Source organism: Pangasianodon hypophthalmus, chromosome 27, assembly GCF_027358585.1.
Source record: "Pangasianodon hypophthalmus isolate fPanHyp1 chromosome 27, fPanHyp1.pri, whole genome shotgun sequence".
Lineage (NCBI taxonomy): Eukaryota > Metazoa > Chordata > Actinopteri > Siluriformes > Pangasiidae > Pangasianodon > Pangasianodon hypophthalmus.
The window spans coordinates 17,290,189-17,312,378 of NC_069736.1; the positions used below are offsets into that span (position 1 = coordinate 17,290,189).

Here is a 22,190-nt window from a genome sequence, read left to right on the forward strand (position 1 = left end):
CGAATTCACTTAGCGACCTCCTTCAACCCGGATGTTTTGTGTCTGAGGAACTTATGGAAGAAACCGGGGATGGAAGTGTGAATTGAAACAAGTTTAAATGTTATTTATGTGATATATAGTTTGTTGGTGACCATGTTGCCTGACTCTGAAGGTTCGTGTCCGTTTGTAGAGGACAGTTTTAGTCGTTTTCCGTCACAGAGTAACATATACGGGCTTTGCCAAGCGGGAGAAGACGAGCTTCTGGCCGCGACGCTCAAAGGAAAAGTGGTTTGTTTCCGATACCAAGACCTGCAGCAGAAAATCCGACCTGTGGCTAAAGAGGTGCAGTTCACTTACATACCAGGTAACAACATCAACTCCCACTGTTCACATTTTAAAAATATTCCGTTATGTAGGGATGCTTGATTCAAAAATCTTGGAATCGACTCTGATTCAGATTTAGACAGTGGGAGTCGGTTCCTGAATCACAAAATACGTTTGATCAAATATAATGTCATATTAATAAATACACACAACACTGATATTACTGGCAGTATGATTGACAAGAGACATTAAAGAAATCGTACAGTAATTAATAAATGTAATTATATATGTAAAAAAATCAACTTCACATAGTGAATCACTCTGAACTGCCACAGTCTGGTAAAGCATCTTTTAGGAATCGACTCCCTCCACTAATCTAAATGTGAGGCATGTGATGTTTAAAGCCACAGTGTTTTGTCTAAAAATAAATGTCCACAATATTCTCCTTAAATCAGATGTAGTCCATCAGCCAAAATGTGTTGGTGTGTGGAAGCTCATAGCCACCAGTTTAGCACTGAGCAAACTGCTAGGGTGCATTTACTTTTACTTCATTAGTTTATTTTAATGCAAGTGCTTTATTGCTTTAACTCAAAAGGATTCTTAAACAATAGTGATTTATTTCTGCGTTTACTCACACAGACTTCATGACTGGTGTCGGATCTGGTGTGTGTGTTTTATCTTACAGTCGATGCTGAGATTGTGTCTATCGATGCGTTTAACAAGTCTGCCCCTAACAGAGGCCTGGTGGTGGGAATCACCTTTATTAAGGTACACTTTAACTTCGTCCTTTTGCTGGGTTTAATTCAAGACTCCGATTAATGACAGTTTCAGTCCTGATCTTTAATGATGTTTAATCCCAAATCTCGCTCTCTAAATATATTTCCACAAAAGATCTTGTGCTAGTTATCAGAGGGTTATGAGTTCAAATCTCGGAGTTACATAACAATCTTTCTCTCTCTTTTTCTCTCTCAGGACTCGGGTGATAAAGCAACGCCGTTCCTGAATATCTACTGCGAGTACGAGCCGGGGTCGGAGTTCAACCTGGAGTCCATCGCTCGTAGGTCACATGCTTGTTGTTATTATTATCATTATTATTATTATTATTATTAGTAGTAGTATTGACTGATTTATCAGGATTTAAAATGTTAACTACAGACGAATAGAATAGGAGCATGGTTATGAATTTAAATGGTTGCATTAGGACACTGGCCCACTCGTATTTTTAAAGCCACATTTTATTTTATAAAGTCACTCAGAATGAATGTAAATGTGAAGAGAAAGTGTGTTTGTGTTCCTCACAGAGAGCTGCCTGAACCTGGAGCTGCAGTTTACTCCCTTCCAGCTCTATCACACTGAGTGAGTGTACACTTTCTAATCAAGGGCACTTCACTTACATACTAGCGAATTTGCGTACGTTAATGCTTATATATTTGAACACTTACGGCGTTTTTATCTGTCAAAACTAGAGGCTGAGTTTCCTTTGTACTATTTTAGTGTATTTGTTGCACAGTAAAGAGTTTGTGTGTGTGTGTGTGTGTGTGTGTGTGTGTGTGTGTGTGTCTATGTGGTTTGCAGGCTGCAGTATGACGAGGGTCACAGAGAGACCGTGTTCCTGCTCAGTGGACATGATCAGCGCATACACCTCTATAAAGAAGTAAGTTCTCTCTGTGTGTGAGTGTGTGTGAGTGTGTGTGAGTGTGTATGAGTGTGTGTGTGTGAGTGTGTGTGAGTGTGTGTGTGTGAGTGTGTGCTTGCTTATTAACAGCAGTGAGTGTTTTTGTGTTGTATTGTTAATTTGTTTGAAGACTTTGTCTTTTGTGTGGATTTTTATTCTGTAGAATAACTTTTCCATCTGATTGGGTGAATAATGTCTCTCTCTCTCTGTCTCTCTCTCTCTGTCTCTCTCTCTCTCTCTCTCTTTCTCTCTCTCTCTGTCTCTCTCTCTCTCTCTCTCTCTCTCTCTCTCTGATTGGCAGAATGCATCCCTGCATCAGTTTGAGGAGCAGCCAGTGGAGCGTTTCTTCCCCGAGCTGATGGATCTGCCCAGCAAGTGAGTGTTTGCTTCCTTTACAGTTTTACGAGCTCTACGCTGTGATTTTTATTTCCACTTGGCTCAGATGTGACGTGACAGTAATATCTGATGACTTCAGTCCTGTCCAAGCTGATGTTCTCTCTTGCAAGGGAGAATATTTTTGGTCACTTTTTGTGAAACGTTTAGCATTGTGCAATAATACGCAAAACATAAAAGGACTGATGGTGTGTCAGTGTTTATCACACAGTGTTCTACCTTAAGCTACATTAGCTACATTTTCCATTAACAAGGTGGTTAAAGTTCATTGTCATGTTCAGCATATACACTATATTGTGTGTGTGTGTATGTGTATGTATGTAATCCCATCAAGTAATGTAGCACAAATTGTGTGTGTCTGTGTGTGTGTTGCAGTGTGCTGTGGATGAATGTTTTGAGTATTGACGGCGGTCGGAGGCTCACAGCATTCGGCTGTCAGAACGGCTGTGTGGGGCTCGCGCTCGTCAACCAGAGAGGACCTGGTATCTCACACACACACACACACACACACACACACACACACACACACACACACACAATCGATCAGTTTGTTAATCCGGAATGATCACAAAGTTCTCCTGTTCAGCAACTTTATTTTTAATAAAAACCAACATCCTTTTTTTGCTAACTCTAAACCTACAGCACCCCCATGTGGATGCAGGACAAAAACTCAACTTAACACAATTGACACATGACCATATAAACACAGAATTTAATACGTTTTTATTTGTGACTGTGCTGTGTGTGTGTGTGTGTGTGTGTGTGTTAGAGATCCTCCAGAGTTGGCGTTTGCAGCAGGACAGTCCAATATCCACAGTGTTACTCTTCCCTCTGAAGGTGGCGGCCCAGAACAGCAACACAGATGGTGTGTGTGTGTGTGTGTGTGTGTGTGTGCTGGTCTTGTATAAATTGGCCGTGTTTGTAGTGTATTTGTAAGCTCACTCCTGTGTGCGTGCGTGTGTGTATGTGTACAGAAGGTCAGGGGGATCAGGTGACGGAGTATAACCTGTTGGTTAGCAGCACTATAGAGATGGCGGTGGTTTACAGGTGAGGCTCAGGTGCCTTATTTATCTAAAACTATTGGCACCCTTTTTATTTTTAATTGCATGAAATTATGTCAGTGGATACTATTGATTATCATCTGAGTGTGTGTTAGGTGGTCGGTGTGTAGATATATGTGTGTGTGTGTGTGTGTGTGATCAGAGATGTAGAGCGGTGTGGGGTGAGCAGGCCGGTGTGTTTAGCGGGTAGCGATCAGTGTGATGCTGTGCTGTGTGCCCTCCGTATTGACCTGGACTTTGACGGACAGCTGGAGGTGCTGCTGGGAACGTATGGACAGGTACGCACACACACACACACACACACACAAAATAGACACACAATAGACACATGCTTGCTTTTTCCTCCACAGGATCTGCTCTGCTACAAATTCCAGCAGCCTACAGGCAGCACAGAGGGGCGGTTCCAGCTGGTGTGGAGGCGGAGCTTCAAGAGCCCGTTACTGTCAATCATCTACCTGGACCTGACTGGGGACGGATTAAAGGAGCTGGCCATTCTGACCATAAAGGGACTGCATATATTACAGGTCACTCGAACTTCTGCATGAATTAAGAGTGATCTGTAATATATAACTAGAATATAAAGAATATATATATATATATATATATATATATATATATATATATATATATATATAGAATATCAAGTGTGTGTAATTAAACATTTTGCATGTTTGCCGTATCACAAGCTTTTTTCTCTCTATTTATTTCTCTCTTATTTGACATATTGGTACTAGTTTGTTAGTATAAATGATCATTCCTTCAGCCTGAAATAGTACAATATGGTGTCCCACAAGGTTCTGTTTTCAGCCCCTTATTATTATTCACACTTACACTTTTTTTAAGCATCCTGCGATTATTTTTTTTTCCACAATAATGATTCATTTATTCCTCATATTTATTTTTTCCTCTCTCTCTCTCTCTCTCTCTCTCTATCTCTCTCTCTCTACAGCACAGTCTCAGCAGCACGGCTGATCTCGTTCTTCAGCGGCTGGCCAACAGAGTGGCGAAGCTCTCCCCTGCCCCTGAAATCCAGCCAGTCACAAAGCAGGATACTGAACAGACTGAAGGATGATCACATCAGGAGCACGTCATCCCGAAAGCCTCCTGTACAGATCTGTTCGTGCACTACGCGGGATGTGGGCAGCCAGTTTGGATTTCTCACAGTCGCTACAGGTTATGTGTAGTCCATGTTTGTTGGAGCGTCAGCCATTTTAAGAAACGTCCTAAACATTACAACTCAAACTGTTGATTGTATGGTGTCATTATGCAAGTGTTCACTGGGTAGTTGTGGGACTGTGTGTTACCCACAATGCACTGCAAGTGGACAATATAACACTGAAAACTGGCTGCCAGCTGTGAGCTGGTTTACAGTGTAACATTTAAATCATTGTTAACTGAACTGAAGTGCAATGTTAGCTACGTTCTCTACAACACATAACCAAAGCACATTGTTTTAGCGTCTCTTTGCTCTCTTCTACTCGTTCAACATTTCATATTGATTTCATGCCCAGTGAAACGCAGCTGGCTGATATCAGCTAATAGCATTAACCATCTGATAACATCGACAAGAAAGCTTCTCTATGAAAAACATATTTTTAAGCAGCGTGTTATATTTATTTGATTTGCATTATAAATTGTAACATTACAGATGTGAATAGTGTAAATGATACATCAGCAAAAACTCCAGGAATTCCACAAATAAAGAAGTAATAATTCTTCAGCGAAAATGATTGTATATTATTTATCTGCATTAAAGGTAAAAATGTAAAAATCACTCCTTCAGATGTGCAGAAAATGGTATTCAATACAGTACACTTAAAATATATTTTTATTTATATTTTTATTTATAAAAAAATATTTTATTTCTATATAATCTTTATTTATTTTTTTTTCGTGTTTTTTTAAAAAATATTTTTATTTATAAAAATATATATAAATAAAAATATAAATAAAAACAAATATATAAAAAACATATGTATATATTTATATATTTATTTTTTTCATGTTTTTTATTTATATTTTTATTTATAAAAAATGTTTTTTATATTTATTTTGTTTTTTTAAAATATTTTTATTTACAAAAAATATTTTATATATATTATAGCTGCATCTGTAAAATGTTTACTAAACATATTTAAGAAATATGTTTTATATGTTTTATGTTTTACTATCTATATATTTCTACTTTTGACCTTTTTTGAGTGAAAATAGTTTAAAACCATTTACTTCACTAGCATCCTAGTATGCGAACAGCTTAATGGAATGGGCGTGGTCGAATTATGAGTCCAAGCCAATGAAAACGCGGCATGGGAGGAGTTGGAACGTGGCAGGCCCCGCCCCCTGGACTTTGTGCTTTTGCAGTCGAGTCCGCGTCTCATTTTCCGCTTCGCAGTTTGTCCTCTTCGGAGCTGCCGTCCTTCCGCTCCCATTTTAAAAGCTGTACTCGGGACAAGATGGCTGCCGCAACGAGTCGCTACTACAGTGAGGGAGGAAGAGCCACTAAAAGGCAAAAAACGGACAGCGACGGAATGACCACGGTATGCGTGTTTATATAATCGCTGCCTCCTCTAAGTATTTGGTGTAAAAAAAAAAAATACTAATAATTTGTATAATCGGTGAAAGTGTGGGCGCTAAACGAGATGCTAACTGGCTAATATGCTAGCTGGCTAACATCCGAGATTTTTTTCTTTCTTGGCGCGTTGCTGCGGCGAATGTTAGAAAAATATCTATTTTCATCATCTCTAGTTGTGTTTTGTTTGTCGTTTCTTTCTATTCTGCATCCCATTTTTTTGTTTTATCTAGTGTTTTTCATTGGTTCGCTGACAGCATTTCAGCTTGGACGAGATTTCGCGCTAGCGGTTATTGTTCTTACAGCCGCGTTAGCGAGCTAGCCTGCATAGCTCATTACTAACCCTGCAGTATATACGGGTTTATAATGAAATCAGTTAGAAATAGCTTTTTGAGACCAGAAAGCAACACTCTTTGTAATAATATAAGTAGGCTTTGTTTGTGGAGAAAAAAAAAAAGGCCGAGACGCGTTGAGGTTGAAATGTTTTTCAGATTAGCTGATGCCTGATTGTGATTACAATGAATTGCTTTTGTATTAAAAAAAACTCTTTGGTTCATTTTCCTGGCTGCTACAACCTGATTCTCCTCAACTGCAAATTAAACTACCTAAAATGTCGGCCATATTGCGCCTAATATACGCCTTGTGTAAGTGATTGAAATGTTTGCTGTTCTTACAATTTCTAAAACTCGCCATTGTTTGTCGTCTTATTGACCTCTGACCTCTGTGTGTGTGTGTTTTTAGGAGGTTTATGAGGACCCTCATAAGCCCCTGCCCTCGCTGGTGGTGCACATTAGGGGTCTGGTGGACGGCATCACCGAGTCTGACCTGGTGGAGGCGCTGCGAGAGTTTGGCACCATCAGGTACAACACACAAGCTTTTTTTTCCTAATAAGTGGTGTTTATTCCATTTGAACGGAACCCTGGTGTGTTCTTCACTTCAGAGTGGATGGGAACGACGTTCAGGAATATGGCAAAGATAAAAATTTGCTAAGGTTTCTGTTAGTTGACTATGTCTGTGTGTGTTGGTGTAGCTATGTGGTGCTGATGCCGAACAAGCGCCAGGCTCTGGTGGAGTACGAGGACATGGGCGGCTCGTGCAACGCGGTGACGTACGCCAACGACAACCAGGTGTACATTGCTGGACGCCCCTGCTACATCAACTATTCCACCAGTCAGAAGATCTCTCGGCCCGGGGACTCAGGCGATGCCCCCAGTGTCAACAACATCCTGCTCTTCACCATCATGAACCCCATCTACCCAATTACCACGGTAACATACTCCGAAACACTAACTAATAGTCAGAGTGTGGTGATGTGTGCATGCGTTGGTGAGAATGTCATCTAAATGAGTTGCTTGTCGTTTGCAGGACGTGTTGTACACCATCTGTAATAACTGTGGCCCTGTGCAGAGGATCGTGATCTTCAGGAAGAACGGCGTCCAGGCCATGGTGGAATATCCTTCATAAAGTCTGATGAGCTTGCTGTGATTGATTGACATGTCGTGTGATGTTTAATGCTTAATTCTGAAGCGCAGGATTTCTAGAATTGTTTATAAAACTCGTTGTGTTTATTATGAACTGTATGGTGGGGCTTTAGTTTAAATTTTAGTTCATCGCTCTGTGTGTGTGTGTGAATTCCTTAACTTGGTGCTCACATTTGATTCGGTCCAAAGTGCTCAAAGAGCAAAAGCATCACTCAACGGAGCCGATATCTACTCCGGCTGCTGCACCCTCAAAATCGAATATGCCAAGGTCAGTGATCAGCATTCACTTTTTAGTCTTTTTCATATCTGTGATTTTTTTTTTTCTCCCCCAGTTCAAATCCTACATTCCATTGTTTACCCTCTGAACTAACCAGAGAGTTAATTACAGCCTTAGAGAGCTAATGTAGCTAACGAGTAGAAGTGTATATCTGCCAGTCTAATGTTGTGCACATTAATCTACAATGATATTACATCCAAATGCTTTCTAATGCATAATTCCACCTTTTAAACTTTGGGCCACGCCTCCTAATTGAGTTTCTAGTCAAAGGTTTTTTTTTTTCCTTCCTTCCTACAGCCAACTCGACTTAATGTGTTCAAGAACGATCAGGACACTTGGGATTACACCAACCCGAGTCTGAGCGGCCAAGGTAAAGCACACACATACACACAAACACACTGTTCCTGGAAATAGTTATGTGGTTAAGCTTCCTGTAGTGACATCACTGTGGAACTCGCAAAAGGTCACTTCACAGTGGTGTCACTTCAGCTCATTTTTTCATGCACAGACACATACACGGTCAATCAGTTCAGTCTTTAATGGTACACACAAGCTGACACACACATGCACTTTAGCCTCTTGTATGTGTTTTCACCACCACCACCAAATCGCATGTCACCCGTGTCGTGTTGAACACACAAGCATGCGTCACACTCGGTAGAGGAACCCTCCCTTCCTTCGCTCACTGTCGGTCACTCCGCATGGCGCTGCACTCAGAGCACACAACATGGTGGAGATTTTACTTTATTTTATAAATTTGTTTGCTAAAGGAAACCTTTTTTTCCTGAAATGCTAATAAGCCAAAGGACCACTTAGTTTTATGCTAGTGTGAGCATGCTAACTGGTCCCTTATTCTTATTTTGTTAGTTCTTATACTTCAAGAGGTTTTCATTGGAAGATTGTTGCTACAAATTTAATATTTAAGTCTAGTGTTTATGAACCGATTGGTGTAACCTCATGCCTGATGTAGATAGTCCATAAGTAATGATCAGCTGGGTGTGTGCTGGAGCTTTAATGATCGCTCAAGGATAAGATCCGAAATGAAGATATAAACTCTAGTTCATAGGTTTTTATTAGCGTGGTTTTGAATATTCATTGGCTATGATGGTCTACACAAGCTGCTGGGTGAAGGGTTCGGTCATTCAGGTCACAGAACTGATTCTTAGTAGATCACAGACGATTGGTTTCTATTCATCTGAGGGGCTTCATCAGTTCTGCAGAATGGTGTGAAAATCCCCCAAGTGGTTTCAGTGTAACTTTAGGCCAGATGATGGCCATTGGGTCCTGGAGGTGTGAATTGGCGGTGAAGCTGGGGGGATGGTGAGCCAATAACGAGTGTTGTCGCCAAAACCACTGCCTCTTTTTAGAGACGGGCATATTCACACCTCTTTCAAAACAGACATGCTTCCTCTTCTTGGAGGAGAGTCTTGAAGGAAGCTATTAGTCTTCCATTCTAGTTTTAATTTTGAGGTGTTAGTAGAACTCACTAAGCCCCTTGGATGAGTAGTGAACTCCAGTTATCCTGATTATTCGATAGTTTTTCATGGTTTTGTTTGGTTTGTTAGTGAAATTAATAGTTTGAGTACCTTCGACAATTGTATTGTAACCGATTAAAGGACTAGTACTAATGTTATTATAAGTAATGAAATATGTAACATTAGTGCCTACCGAACATTTCGGTCATTTTGTCTACAATACAAAATGCACAGGACATTTTTCAAGCGGCATTCATATACTCCAAATGAGCATTCTTCAGAAAACAACACACCAAACATGCTACTCTTCAAACACCGTGGAATAATCACATGGAGGCACATCTCAAACGTCAAACATCACATGGAACAGAAACACCTCAGATGTCTATGCCAAATTTACACGGAACAGAAACACTTCAGAACAGTTGACATGTTTCATCTCCTCGTCAAGACGACTACTCTCTCTGATTTAGCACCATATCTGGGGGATGGGCTTTTTTGGCTAATACATTGCAGCCAATCACAGAAGATTTTTTCCCCCTTAACACATCACCACAAGTCAACCAGCAAACATGACATGCAGACACTAAGACAGATTGTAAGAAGAGGTGGAAGGATCATACCTTGTGTTTATTCCCTGTTTGCTGTCTTAATGTCTTGTTTCTTTGGTGTGCGGGCTACTTTTTTTTTTTGCTACCGTCGCTCCACATTTTTGAGTTCTGAGCAGACATTGCCATTCCACTTCCAAGATTTCAACATCACCAGGGTCAGAGCTTTGCCATGGCACGCTGAGCTCACATTACCACAACAGCACACAGAGTCCACGACTGTTGCCACACCACACAGAGATCGTCACAACATGGCAGGATGACACACCACCCCAGGATCATCAGTGCACATTACGTCAGGATCACTGCAATTCTAATGCTACATGCCAAGCAGACACTACCCATGCCGACAAGTCGAGATCGTCATTGCTCACCACACCAAGCAGGTTTTTCTCTATAGATGCTATGAACAGCATGTCACGACGTCACATCCTGTAGTTCAATTTTTCATAGTCACCGCACAGACATAGTGCACATCAAGCTTCGACATCGTCATGAGAACACATCAAGCATCACAGTATCCCACCGGGACACCACTGCGGCCAACACCACACTTACAGCACATGGAAAGGATCACTGAAGACACAAGCACTGAACATGTAGCTAGAGCCTCGTCATCCCTCCTTAAGCCCTCTCTCTCTTTGAGGAATCAGGTCCTTCTCTGTCTCTCTTTCTCCTTTCTCTCACCTTCCTCCTCCCTCTCTTTGCTAACTCTTTCACCTTGAGAGCGGCGATTCGTGTTCTGACTGCTGTTACGCCTTCCGTGTGACACAGGTTCGGATTAGCTTGGCCGCTACAGTGGCGTCTGTCCTCAAAACCGCCGCTGTGTCTGCAGCCCCTTCTTCTGAACGGTAAGCACTGTGTGTGTGTGCCTGGGAACCACTCAAGGCAGCCTCAAAGCACTTGGAAGTCTAAGTAAAGCACAAAGGAGAACGAAAACTGATGCCTGGGAATCGAATCTTTGGGTTGAAGGAACAGGGTTACGGGCAAAGCGTCTCTGGTTCAACCAGTTACACCTCGGATTCTCATACCACTGTAAGTAAGTACCGCCGTCAAAACACCCTGACTTGCTGATTCGTGCCAGTTGTTTGGCCCTTCAGCCCTGGCAGCTTGCATACAGCATGAGTTGCCCCTTTAAACCCGTTGCTAGCCATGCTTGGTGTGTCTGCTGAAAGACCTTTTAATGCCTCAAATAAAGATGATTGCCATTCTACACACTAAAAAAAAGTGCAGTCTTGATTTTCATTAACTCCCTTCTCATAGGCCTTAAAGGAACACAGGGGTCCTTGTTAAACATGAACAAAGTAGGGATCAGAGTGCATAATGCCATAGCTAACTACTGGAAGCCTCTAATTGTTTGTGCTTTTGAATCATAAGCAAATGTTTGCTCATTGTTCCTGATACCCAGTGGACCCATGGTCCAGGAAAGAAGACCTTCAACTGGTGGTTCCAGACTTAAGAATTTTTGGCCATTCTTGTAAAGCCATTGCACTTTGTTGTCTTCGGTGCTTTGGGCCAGTAAGAAGGTCTTGATGCAGCTCCTGAGTGACACGACACAAAAGTGTTCGCCCTGTCGTTGAGAGGTGCCAAGTGAGCAAAATTGGGCATACTGTCTCCCCTGTTAATCACAGTGACACTAGGCAGTCATGGGGGTCTGTGTGCTCATGTGTGTGGAAGAGGGCAGATAGTGCTTTCCTCAGAGTGTGTTATGGTGCCCCGTGACGCAGCATGAGCAGCAGTTGAAAAAGATGCGGTTGGTTGGTTTCACGTGTCTTGGATAAAAACGTGTTAACCTTCACCCTCCCCTGTTCGTAGCTGTTGTATATTCAGCAGGCTGGTAGGTGGGAAATACCAGATTGGGGAGATGACCAGATTGGGGAGAACATAAGAAAAATGGTCTTGATCCGAAACCCAGTAAGTCATATTAGTTGTCTTAAAGGTAACTTTGTAGCAGGTTAGGGTCAAGTATGGATATAGCTAAGTGTTAGTTTAAGAGGTACCAACTTAGTTGTTTGCGCAATTTTTGATAAAACTGACCGCATGAAAGCGGAAAATTTTGATCAATTCCTGTGTTGAACATAGAACAGGTACTGATTTTCTATGATTCATCCAACGAGCTAATGTGTAACCTCTGAACTAGCAAGATATGCAGCTGAACATGGTCTTTTTGGGCTGCTAGAAGTTAGTGGTTAGTTCCCAAACACCAACGCTAGGCAAACCCAAGTGCTAGAGAAGGTGGGATAGATGCCTTCTAGGGTTTACTGAACCCGAGTTTTGAGAACATGTGGTGGTTATAGCTGTCGCTCTTTTCAAATGTAAGTTTGTAGGCTGTTTGATTGCCATATGACAAGTGTGTGTGTGTGTGTGTGTGTAAATAAATCTCTCAGGTAGTTAGCTATCTAAGTTAGTCAATCTTCCATTCAGTTCAATAAAATAGTAAAGAGCAATAGTGTGTGAACAAGTGCAACGTGCACCTCGATAGTGATGTACGGTAAAGAAATAGTTGTCCCACTTGATTTAGATCTTTTGATCTGCTGTAGAAATAGTTTTTTTTGTTTGTTTTTTTTAATTAACCCTTCTGTAAAGTTGTTAATTTTGTTTTCCCTGTGTTGCTTTTTTTATGCATGTCTGATGTGTGTATACCTGTGTCTGTACAGATGCTGATTCAGACGGCAATTGGAACAGTTCTCAAGGTGTGTTTGCGTGAGATCTAAGATTTTTAAAACCAAATACGTAAGGATGCGTAATTAGCTTGAACAACAAACATCTCTACATGTCTTTACATCAATAATCTTATTTTCAGCATCTTTTACATGGTGTTTATGTAGACGTTGCCCCACCATGTGGTGTTTAAAGCTAATGCAGTCATAGGCTCTCCTGCATGCCAGTCACAACTGCACTGCCCCTCCTTCTTTAGCCTGTTAATCTGATTGGTTCTTGTGTGCTGCCCCTCAAGCTGATTGGCTCTGGTGTGTATGTGTGTGTTCTCTCTGTCAGACCCCACTACAAATCCAAACAAGCGCCAGAGGCAGCCAGCTCTGCTTGGAGACCACCCACCCGAATATGGTTAGTCACTCACACACACTCTTACAATTCTAAGCCCTGCCCACTTTAATGAAAGGTAGCTTTAATGATGCATCTGCTGCGCATGGCCAAGCTCTGCACAAAATTACCCAGGATATAATGCCACTTGATTTGACTAAATCAGAATCATCCAGCAAGAATGTGACTTGGGTTGCATGATCTTTTTTTTTTCCTTTATGACTCCTGCAAGAAATATACCCTCTGCACCTTTTGTTTGCATATGTGTATAATCTTTAAGGATTTTCTAAAATGTGATTCGCTACGAATAGTCCCTTTGCAAACTCCTCTCCTAGCAGGTGATTGATCGGTCCTAGTTTACCAAATGCAACTAGGCATAAACGCCTCTGACAAGCTTTCATGACTTTAAACCAACATACAAAGTGGGGAACCAGTAGACAGATATCTTAAAAGTTAATGAGGTGGGAGGAACACTTTGGGAGGAAAACGTTGGGAAATAATGTGTTACCAGTTTAAAAAAAAATCACATGAAAATATGACTAATAAAGCTTTACTTTGTTATACTCACCACATGGAATTTGGTATCATGTGTAGCTGAAACAAGGAGCGAAATTCCTTAGCTCTCTGTGAAGACACCATAGCTGTAGCTCTTGAACTTGGGAGAAATTAACAGCTTGTTTTCAGGGCCGAGTCGTTTTTGTTTTTTTTTTATAAAGTGTTGTGTCCTGTAAAGGCACTTTCATTTTGCTGAACCAATCTTTCTTTAGTGATTGGCAAATAACTTTCATGTAATTAGCAAAAAAGGAGATGTTAATGTAGCCTGGCTAGCTACATCTATAAAGAAGCTTGGATAACAGCAGTAATAAAGTTAAGTGCATCTTAAAGAATGGTCAAATAGCAGAGTGTCCTCTGCATAGTGATGGCATTTCCTGCATGTTTTTTTTTTTTTTTTTAAACCATTTCATCTGTTGTACTCTTTCCTGCAGGCGGTCCTCAGAGTGGTTACGGTCACTATGATGAAACGTACGGCCCCCCTCCTCCACACTACGAGGGCCGGAGAATGGGACCACCTCTGGGCCGGACCCGTGGCGGCCCTCGTTACGGAGGCCCTCAGTACGGTCACGGCCCTCCTCCTGAATACGCCGCTCAGGCCGACTCTCCCGTCATCATGGTTTACGGCCTTGACCCCTTTAAGATCAACGCCGAGCGCATTTTCAATATCTTCTGTCTTTATGGCAACGTTGAGAGGGTGAGTTTCCTTGTACTGGTAATCTTTTTAAACTAAATTACAATGAGTCACCGTTTCTCATTGCTGAGTGTAAAAGTGATGCACAGTTTCATAGCTGCATGTGTTTAACGGTGGCCCACCCGTCATAAAAATGAGTTTTCAGATGTCCTGTGCTGTTTTTAATTTTGAGCTGATAAGTTGGGGCTCATTGCATTAATTGTTAATTAAAAACAAAAGCTGACTTAAATACAAAGTTAAGAATGCATTATTTAAAATGGGCAATTTTAGGTGTTGGAGAGATGAAATTGAAATTTATATATTCATTTCACACACACTTTGGCATCATAAAAAAAAAATGCTAATACGTACTCCTAACGCTGGATATTTACTCAATTATTAATTTGCACACTCGAGATCACACTTACGATTTTTGTATTAATTTGCTTGACTTTTGGACTCTTGTTTAACCTTTGATCATACTTTATTCATCCATCACCAAGTTGTTTTGAGCTGAAGTTTTAGACACTTGAGTAACTAACATTTGTGTGTGTGTGTGCGCGCGTGTGTGTGCGCGCTCAGGTGAAGTTCATGAAGAGTAAGCCAGGTGCTGCTATGGTGGAGATGGGGGACTGTTACGCAGTGGAGAGAGCCATCTCGCATCTCAACCACACCATGCTCTTCGGGCAGAAACTCAACATTTGGTATGTTCCTACACACTTCGCTTTGTTCCCCCTGGAAAGTGGTTTAGTGATGGTCTTAGTGAATCATATAATGATATGACTCTTAAAGTGACCCTCACTACTGTTAGATTAATTAGATTAGATTAGGCTTAAAATTATAATTAAATAATTTTAAATGTGAAGTGAGATCAAGTCAGACTGTTCAGAAGGTTGTGTATTTGCTAAAGCTAAATCTTAATACAGAATATTAACACAGTCCTAACTGATTTGGGTTCTATGGGTCCAAAGGACAAGAACAAAAGGTTTGAATAAATATAATGGTACATATTTACATATTTAGCTTATATTTAAAATGTTGGATTATATTAATAAAACTGTCAGCTCCAATTATTATGGATTTGTGGCTGGTTTATTCTGAAGTGAAGGCAGGACTCAGAGCACTATATGCATTTGAGACCTGATAATGTGGCACTACACCATCACTCTGCCCTCGTTGTTATTACTGTATATTATATTTATTATTGCTGGTTATTAGGTTTGGGTTGTGTATGTTACATTGTCCGTTAGGTGCACAATCAGGGACTTTAAACGCAGTAGTAGGAAGATCCTGCGCTCTATACTGTGTGTGTTACATACCATTTCCTGTGGTGCAGTGTATCAAAGCAGCAGGCTATAATCCCCGGGCAGTCATATCAGCTGGAGGATGGCAGCACCAGCTTTAAGGATTTCCACGGCAGCAGGAACAACCGCTTCAGCACTGCCGAACAGGCGGCCAAGAACCGCATCCAGAGGCCCAGCAACGTCCTGCACTTCTTTAACGGCCAACCGGACAGCTCAGTCGAGATCTTCAACCAGGTACACAATGTAGAAGTGCGTGTGCGTGTGTGTGTGTACATACATATATGTACATATACACACACACACACACACACGCATAAAGTGTGACATTAAATGAGTTCAAGTCTGGTTTCTTTTATTTTTTCTTTAGCAGTTGTTAGTTTTTCCACAGCTACTTTATTACATTATTAAATACAGCATGGAATAAACAGTGCTCCTGAAATTAAAGTGTCCCTTTTTTCTATTTTTTTCCCCCCTGCAGATCTGTGAAGAGCTCGCCATAAAGCCTCCAAACAGCGTCAAACTTTTCACAGGAAAAAGTAAGTCTGAGAGTTTGAGTGAAACAGTGTAAGGTCTGGGTTTACCCTCGGCACGTGACTTTGTGCACATCAGCAGAAGCAGTGTGTGCGGCGTTGTTCCCCCACGCACCTGTGTGTATCTTGCGTACATCTGGAGGATTAAAAGTGACGTCCGCTAGATCGCAGGTTTCCAAGCTGAACTGTAAAACATTGTGATTTCATGCACAGCGATGTTAAACAACAAGCTCTGTCCTTCTCTCATACTTTCTGCCATCGTTGTGATTGTTGTCATGAGTGGCGTCTCCGCTCAAAATCTCTCACCGTACGTTCAAAAAGTGTTTATTAATCTAGAGAAGACTGATACCCAAGACGGACCTTTTTGTCGCTTTTAAGGCTACAGGAAGTTTTTAAAATTCAAATACTGACAGGAAATCAGTTAATGTTAATACAAAAATAACTATCCTAGAACAGTACGGAAGCGTGCGCTTTGAGACACTACTGTTATAGTTGCCCGCATGTGTACAAGCGACACTCCAAACAACCTCAGGATGTGTTACAGCCATCTTGTGTATGCATAGCAGGTATAATCCCGGTTTATACTATGTAAACACGTTACCCAGTACACGTAAATAATACCAAGTTTTACCGTGGAAACCTTTGAGTTTACCTCACGAGTAGCTCTTGTTTTTCAAAACCCTTGCCACCACGATATTGCTGACTAAAGCTAATGAATCTTTCTAGAATGTTCCTGTAACACCAATGGGAGTATTACAAGTAGACCAATGCCAAAATTCTTTTGCTTCGCTGTAGCGGCAGAAATGTTCCTGAAAACGATTTCATTATCGCATTTGAGAAGCCTTCTGAATCACATCTGAGTTTAGCGCGTCTCCGGCGCTGCCCAAAAATATTACCTAGCTGCCCTCTGATTGCAATGCGAGTTTTAACGAGCGACTATTTTGGGGTCACGTTTAAATGGTAATGTTTTTCCATTAAGGTCAACAGTCGTTGTTTACCATCAGGACATACCAATACTGTAAAACTATTATATTTTACAAGCTAGTATTTCACACATTAAACCTTTGTATTCTTCTTTTAACCTAAACATGGTAATTATCAATCAGTGTGTGTCGGTGCTGCAGGTGAGAGGAGTGCGTCTGGTCTGTTGGAATGGGAGACGATCAACGATGCGATGGAAGCGCTCTCCGTGATGAACCACTACCAGATGAAGAACCCTAGTACGTATCCACAAAGCATGAGTCATCATATCATATATACTGATATTTCCTATTTTGTTTTGTGACTAAGTATAAACTCTCCCTTTATTTTGTCTCTTTTAGCCGGACCGTACCCCTTCACTCTGAAGCTATGCTTCTCCACGGCCCAGAATGCTAACTGAACCCTGACCTCTGACCCCACAATGTGTCCCAAGGTGGCTCTGTGGTTTTTTTTTTTTTTTTTTTTTTTTTGTACAAATGTAGTGTTTTTGTTCCTATGTGATTTTTTTGATCATTTTTATTATTGTTTAAGCTCTTTTTTCCTGCCCTGTATATCATGGCAAATTAAGAAAGATAATTAAAAAAAGATGTTTTCGTTCTCTAAATAAAAGCCATTAGTAAACCCTGTCGGAAATACGTTGTTTTATTTACTACTGGTTTGCTACCCGTTCCTACGGCTTGGGCTAGAAATATCCAGATTTCCTGACGGTATCAGACTGTTAATGTCTACATTAGCATGTAGCAGTTTTGATTGTTTTTTTTTTCCACCAGATATGCATCACAGCCTTCTCACTGTTTACCTTGTGGTTTAAGAAATGCTCCTCAACAGCTTGCTGAAGCATCCAGCTGTATGTCCTGGCTCTAGATCTCTACGATAAAAAAATTAAAGGAATTTCCCTTGATCGAATAATTCTGCGACCTTTTATTGTTATTCGCTACCTATAATCGCTTTTTTCTAACCATTTTTCACTGGTAAGTGAAAGTGTGCCTAACTAATTAGCCGTGCTGAATTTGGTTACCCTTCTCACAGAAAACCAAGCCAGGACAAACAGTGAAGCTAAAAATAACACAGACAATTGATTTGGCAAATGCAATCACAGGATTGTCCTGATTAATGTCTCTCTTCTGCCTCCAAACCAGTAACACCAGTCATTATTTACTCTCTGTTATACTCGAGATAGACTAATCGAGATAGGGAATGACAGTGTCCACATAATTTTGTCCATATAGTCTAAGTGATACACTAACTTTAAGATTTTCCTTCAATGGAACTAAGAGGCACAAACCTGGACCAGCATGACGATGCTCCAGTGACCCCACTGAACACCTTTGGGATGAATCGGAAGGCACAACAATCAGAGCCTGTTCTCAAACGCTCTTGTATCTGAATGTGAAATTCCCACAGGAGACATGCTGCAAAATCTAGTGGAAAGCCTTCCCGGAAGAGTGGGGGTTATTACAACGGCAAAGTGGGGACTAAAAATCCAACTGGAATGGGATGTTCAACAAGCGTATATGGGTACAGTGGTCAGGTGTCCACAAACTTTTGGCCATACAGTGTAGCATGCTAGGATAGTTATTTAGTCAAATATTACCAAGGAAAGAAAGAAAACAGTGTGAAACAGGTTCATTAGCGAGCCAGTTTCTCTACAAATATTACCCACGTTGCATCACAAGATTAAACTGTTTTTAATCTGACGATGTTAAGCAAATTAAGACTGGGGAAAGGCAGTAAATAAGTGTATAAAAAAACGCTATAATAAAGATTTGGAGGTAATATTACTTTTCAATTAGCATTTTTAAACCATATTTGCATGAAAACAGCTCTGATAGGTTCATGCATCGTATATGGGGGCGGAGCACACGCTTATCTGTTTTGTATTGCGCACAAACTAGGCCTCTAATATGTGCATCTATGGGTAATTGCATTTGCCAAAAGTGTGAAAGAAAAGGAAATGGAACCTGAGCTTTGTTTGTCCTGACATGACGCAGAGATGTTGTCGTGTTGAAACGAGAAATCCGTCCACTTCTGCAGCACTGATACAGGAGGCAGGCGAGCACAACGCTCAGCACGTTGACCAGGACGATCTGTGAATACACAAAAACGTCTCAGTTTTATCATCATTACACTTTACATACAACACAGACAGTAATGCGTAACCAAAAATGCTTTCGCTTGACGTTATTGATTACAATGAACCTCATAAGCTACTGTAACACATTCAGGTCAATTTTCTATATAAACCACTTAAGTCATATTTCTGCTGTGGAAACACATAAAATCACATTGTATCACACTATATTCTGAACTACAAACCTTAATTTGTAGAAGAATTTTCACATTTATTCCTATACCTTTTCATAACGATATAAAAGAACAAAGAATTTATGGATTAAGTTAGATTTTAGTTTTATAAATACGGATATTTTCGGTTCTAAAATTTGTTGTCATGTTCAAAGCTGCTGTAAAATCATTGATACACACACGCGTGACCTGACTGCAAGAAAATATCTGAATTATCCAGGTTTAAAACCAATAAAACTATTCAACTTCAGCCATTAATCTGTTTATATAATGCTCTAATCTTGGTCCGTTATGTTGCTTAGCAACCATATCTTACTGTTAACAGATTACATTGTGCAGCAGAAGAACTGTTCATTGCGAATATTATTAATAATCAATTTTAAATATTTATTGAACATGATAAAAATTACTGCCTTTTTTTAATTGGAGTAAACAGATCAGATTTGCACGTGTATTTTTTAATAACAAAGTAAAAGATACTCCTTTGCGCTCAGCATTTCACGCTTTACGTCCTTACCTTAAAAGCAGATATCATTTTCGGCCATTTTGTAAGGATATTCCGTGAACTCGAAGTGCTGAAAGTAGCTGCAAGATGCGTCTCTGTCACTGCCCCTATATACACGCGCACACACACACACACACATACACACACACACACACACGTGGAAAGAATGAGGAGTAGTATTATATTTCTACATGGCTTCTCCACCAGTCAGAGAAAAGATAAACCAAATAGAAATCTAATTTAATTTAATATCTAATTATGAGGTAAAACTGACAGGAAAACAGTCAAGCTGAAGTGAAATAAATGTGTACAACTCGACGTACAGTGGGGTCCAAAAGTCTGGAACCACATCAAAATCTGGATTTTTTTTTTTTTCATTTAAAACCAGAAATAATTAGTTTCATAATTAGTAAAAATGTAAAACATGGAAAGGATGTGTTCAATATTTTGAAAATTCAATATGGAAGATTCTGCACTATTTCTAGGTCACAATTTAAACTGAAGCAAATTTGTGATATTGATCATGTTACCCCTTCCACTGAAACTCTTCCATTCTGCACAGACCACGCCCCCTTCACTCCGACAGACAAACAGACCCCACCCCCTTTACTCCGACAGACAAACAGACCCCGCCTCCTTCACACTGACAGACAAACAGAACACGCCCCTTCACTCTGACAGCCACAGACCACGCCTCCTTCACACTGACAGACAAAACACCCCTCCTTCACTTCGACAGACACAGAACATGCCCCCTTCACGCTGACAGCCACAGGCCACGCCCCCTTCACTCTGACAGACACAGACCACGCCCCCTGCACACTGACAGACACAGACCACTGCTGCGTCTCATTCCGCCTACTATCCGCACCAAACAGTATTCGAGATTATAATCAGTGTGTCCTAGTAGTATGTTGAAATGAGGATCCCAAAGGAACCAGGATGGTCTACTATGTCCTCTAGATTTTCGAAGTGTGGATCCGTGGACACTTTTTCAGCTAATATTGCCCACGACTCCTTGCACGACAGAGGAGGAGTTTTGTGACTGTTTGCTTCGCCAATTCAAGGACGCATTTTAGAGAGGTGTAAATGAAACGTGGAAAACTAAAACAAGGGAAGGGTAAATTATATATTATAAATTATATAAGGAATAACGAATGAAGAAAAGCTGAAATGCAACGTTCACAGTGACAGCGTTCTCCTCCGTTACATGACGTATTAGTCTGTCCCAGAGGCCAGGCCTCCTTCAGCAAGACAGACACACCTTTGTGAATGGCAGAACCAGAAGCCACACCAGTTCTCGCTGCCTATACCCATGTATATAGTGTGTATAAAGCAAAAGAAATTGGGCATGTTCACACTGAGATACACAAACACACACCTACACACTCACTCACATTTGATCAAGTACGACCTGAACCCCTGGTCCACTGGATTTGACTTTGATGCTATAGATAACAATGCTGTTTAACAGGGGCATCAGCATGTACCAACCAGATCTACACAACTCGCTGTCACAGGATTCTGTAACACAACACCACACACAAACAATACAATATATCACTATATATCATGATAATCAACAACCACATGCCATAATCACATTTCTTCAAAAAGGAAGCCTTGATTTGTGCAGTATGTAAGCTTGAGATGAAGTCTCAAGCTTCAAAAAAGGACAGCTGTATTTATAATTTTGGATAAATATCCCACAATTCTGTTCACTGGATGACCACTCTATGAAAGTGAACCACGTGACACTTGGCTAAACAAACTGAAATAAACGTGACATACATAAAAAATCTACCACAAAACTGACTTACATTTTAAATAAATACAACATACACTTAATAAAAAGTATACTCAAGTGCTGTTCTATCTTAAATTTGAGTTATAAGCATTAATAAGCAAGGTTAAACATACCTGACATGGCAGTTCTCCTAAACACCGTGTTCTCTGGAGGCTGTGATGTTAATAAAGTGTTAATTTAGTCTTACGAAGATTTATTAGTAGTTTAGGAACGGATATGTTGATATTTCCACCATTTTTGTCTTGTTTTCGTCGTTTCGTCGTTTGTGCTTTTCACTGCCTGTGTGGAAAAACTAAACAGCTAGCTAGTTAGCTAAATTGATTGCACGCGACCTCTTTTTGTGAGCGACCGTTAGAATTTAAATTTAAACTGGAGAGGGCGCGCGTGAGTCAGTTTGTCCAATTACTAATAACGACTTCCGGTATGACCTAAAAAAAATTTTTTTTTTTTTTTTTTTTTTTATGAAACCCTGAGTCAATAATAACAAAAACCTAAACTAATAATAATAATAATTTGAAAAACGTGGCAGAAATGAACACTGGCACCTTTTTACAGTTCTATTTTAAATCCATTTTCAACAATAGATATAATGGTGTATAAATTAAATTAAAATCCTAAGTCAGTATCTAAAATTTATTTTCCTGGCCAAA

The 22,190-nt window shown here is 40.5% G+C and overlaps 2 protein-coding genes across 3 annotated transcripts; both read left to right on the forward strand.

Moving 5' to 3' along the window:
- kptn (kaptin (actin binding protein)) lies at positions 1 to 5,159 on the forward strand. The gene is made up of 12 exons (XM_026921760.3): positions 1 to 343; positions 989 to 1,071; positions 1,276 to 1,360; positions 1,605 to 1,659; positions 1,879 to 1,957; positions 2,280 to 2,353; positions 2,747 to 2,853; positions 3,141 to 3,236; positions 3,346 to 3,418; positions 3,575 to 3,710; positions 3,783 to 3,956; positions 4,382 to 5,159. The coding sequence occupies exons 1-12, from the start codon at positions 133 to 135 to the stop codon at positions 4,502 to 4,504; spliced, it is 1,296 nt and encodes a 431-aa protein (XP_026777561.1). The 5' UTR covers positions 1 to 132; the 3' UTR covers positions 4,505 to 5,159.
- A 564-nt stretch (positions 5,160 to 5,723) lies between these two features.
- On the forward strand, positions 5,724 to 17,557 carry hnrnpl (heterogeneous nuclear ribonucleoprotein L). 2 transcript variants are annotated; one of them, XM_026921741.3, is made up of 14 exons: positions 5,724 to 5,969; positions 6,743 to 6,861; positions 7,032 to 7,269; positions 7,367 to 7,452; positions 7,654 to 7,750; positions 8,057 to 8,129; positions 12,500 to 12,535; positions 12,840 to 12,908; positions 13,871 to 14,133; positions 14,692 to 14,813; positions 15,446 to 15,647; positions 15,892 to 15,949; positions 17,050 to 17,163; positions 17,266 to 17,557. In XM_026921741.3, the coding sequence occupies exons 1-14, from the start codon at positions 5,739 to 5,741 to the stop codon at positions 17,322 to 17,324; spliced, it is 1,767 nt and encodes a 588-aa protein (XP_026777542.1). In that variant the 5' UTR covers positions 5,724 to 5,738; the 3' UTR covers positions 17,325 to 17,557. The 2 variants fall into 2 exon arrangements, with proteins under 2 accessions (XP_026777542.1, XP_026777543.1); XM_026921742.3 differs by having other exon boundaries at positions 17,068 to 17,163.
- The last annotated feature ends 4,633 nt before the right edge of the window (positions 17,558 to 22,190 follow it).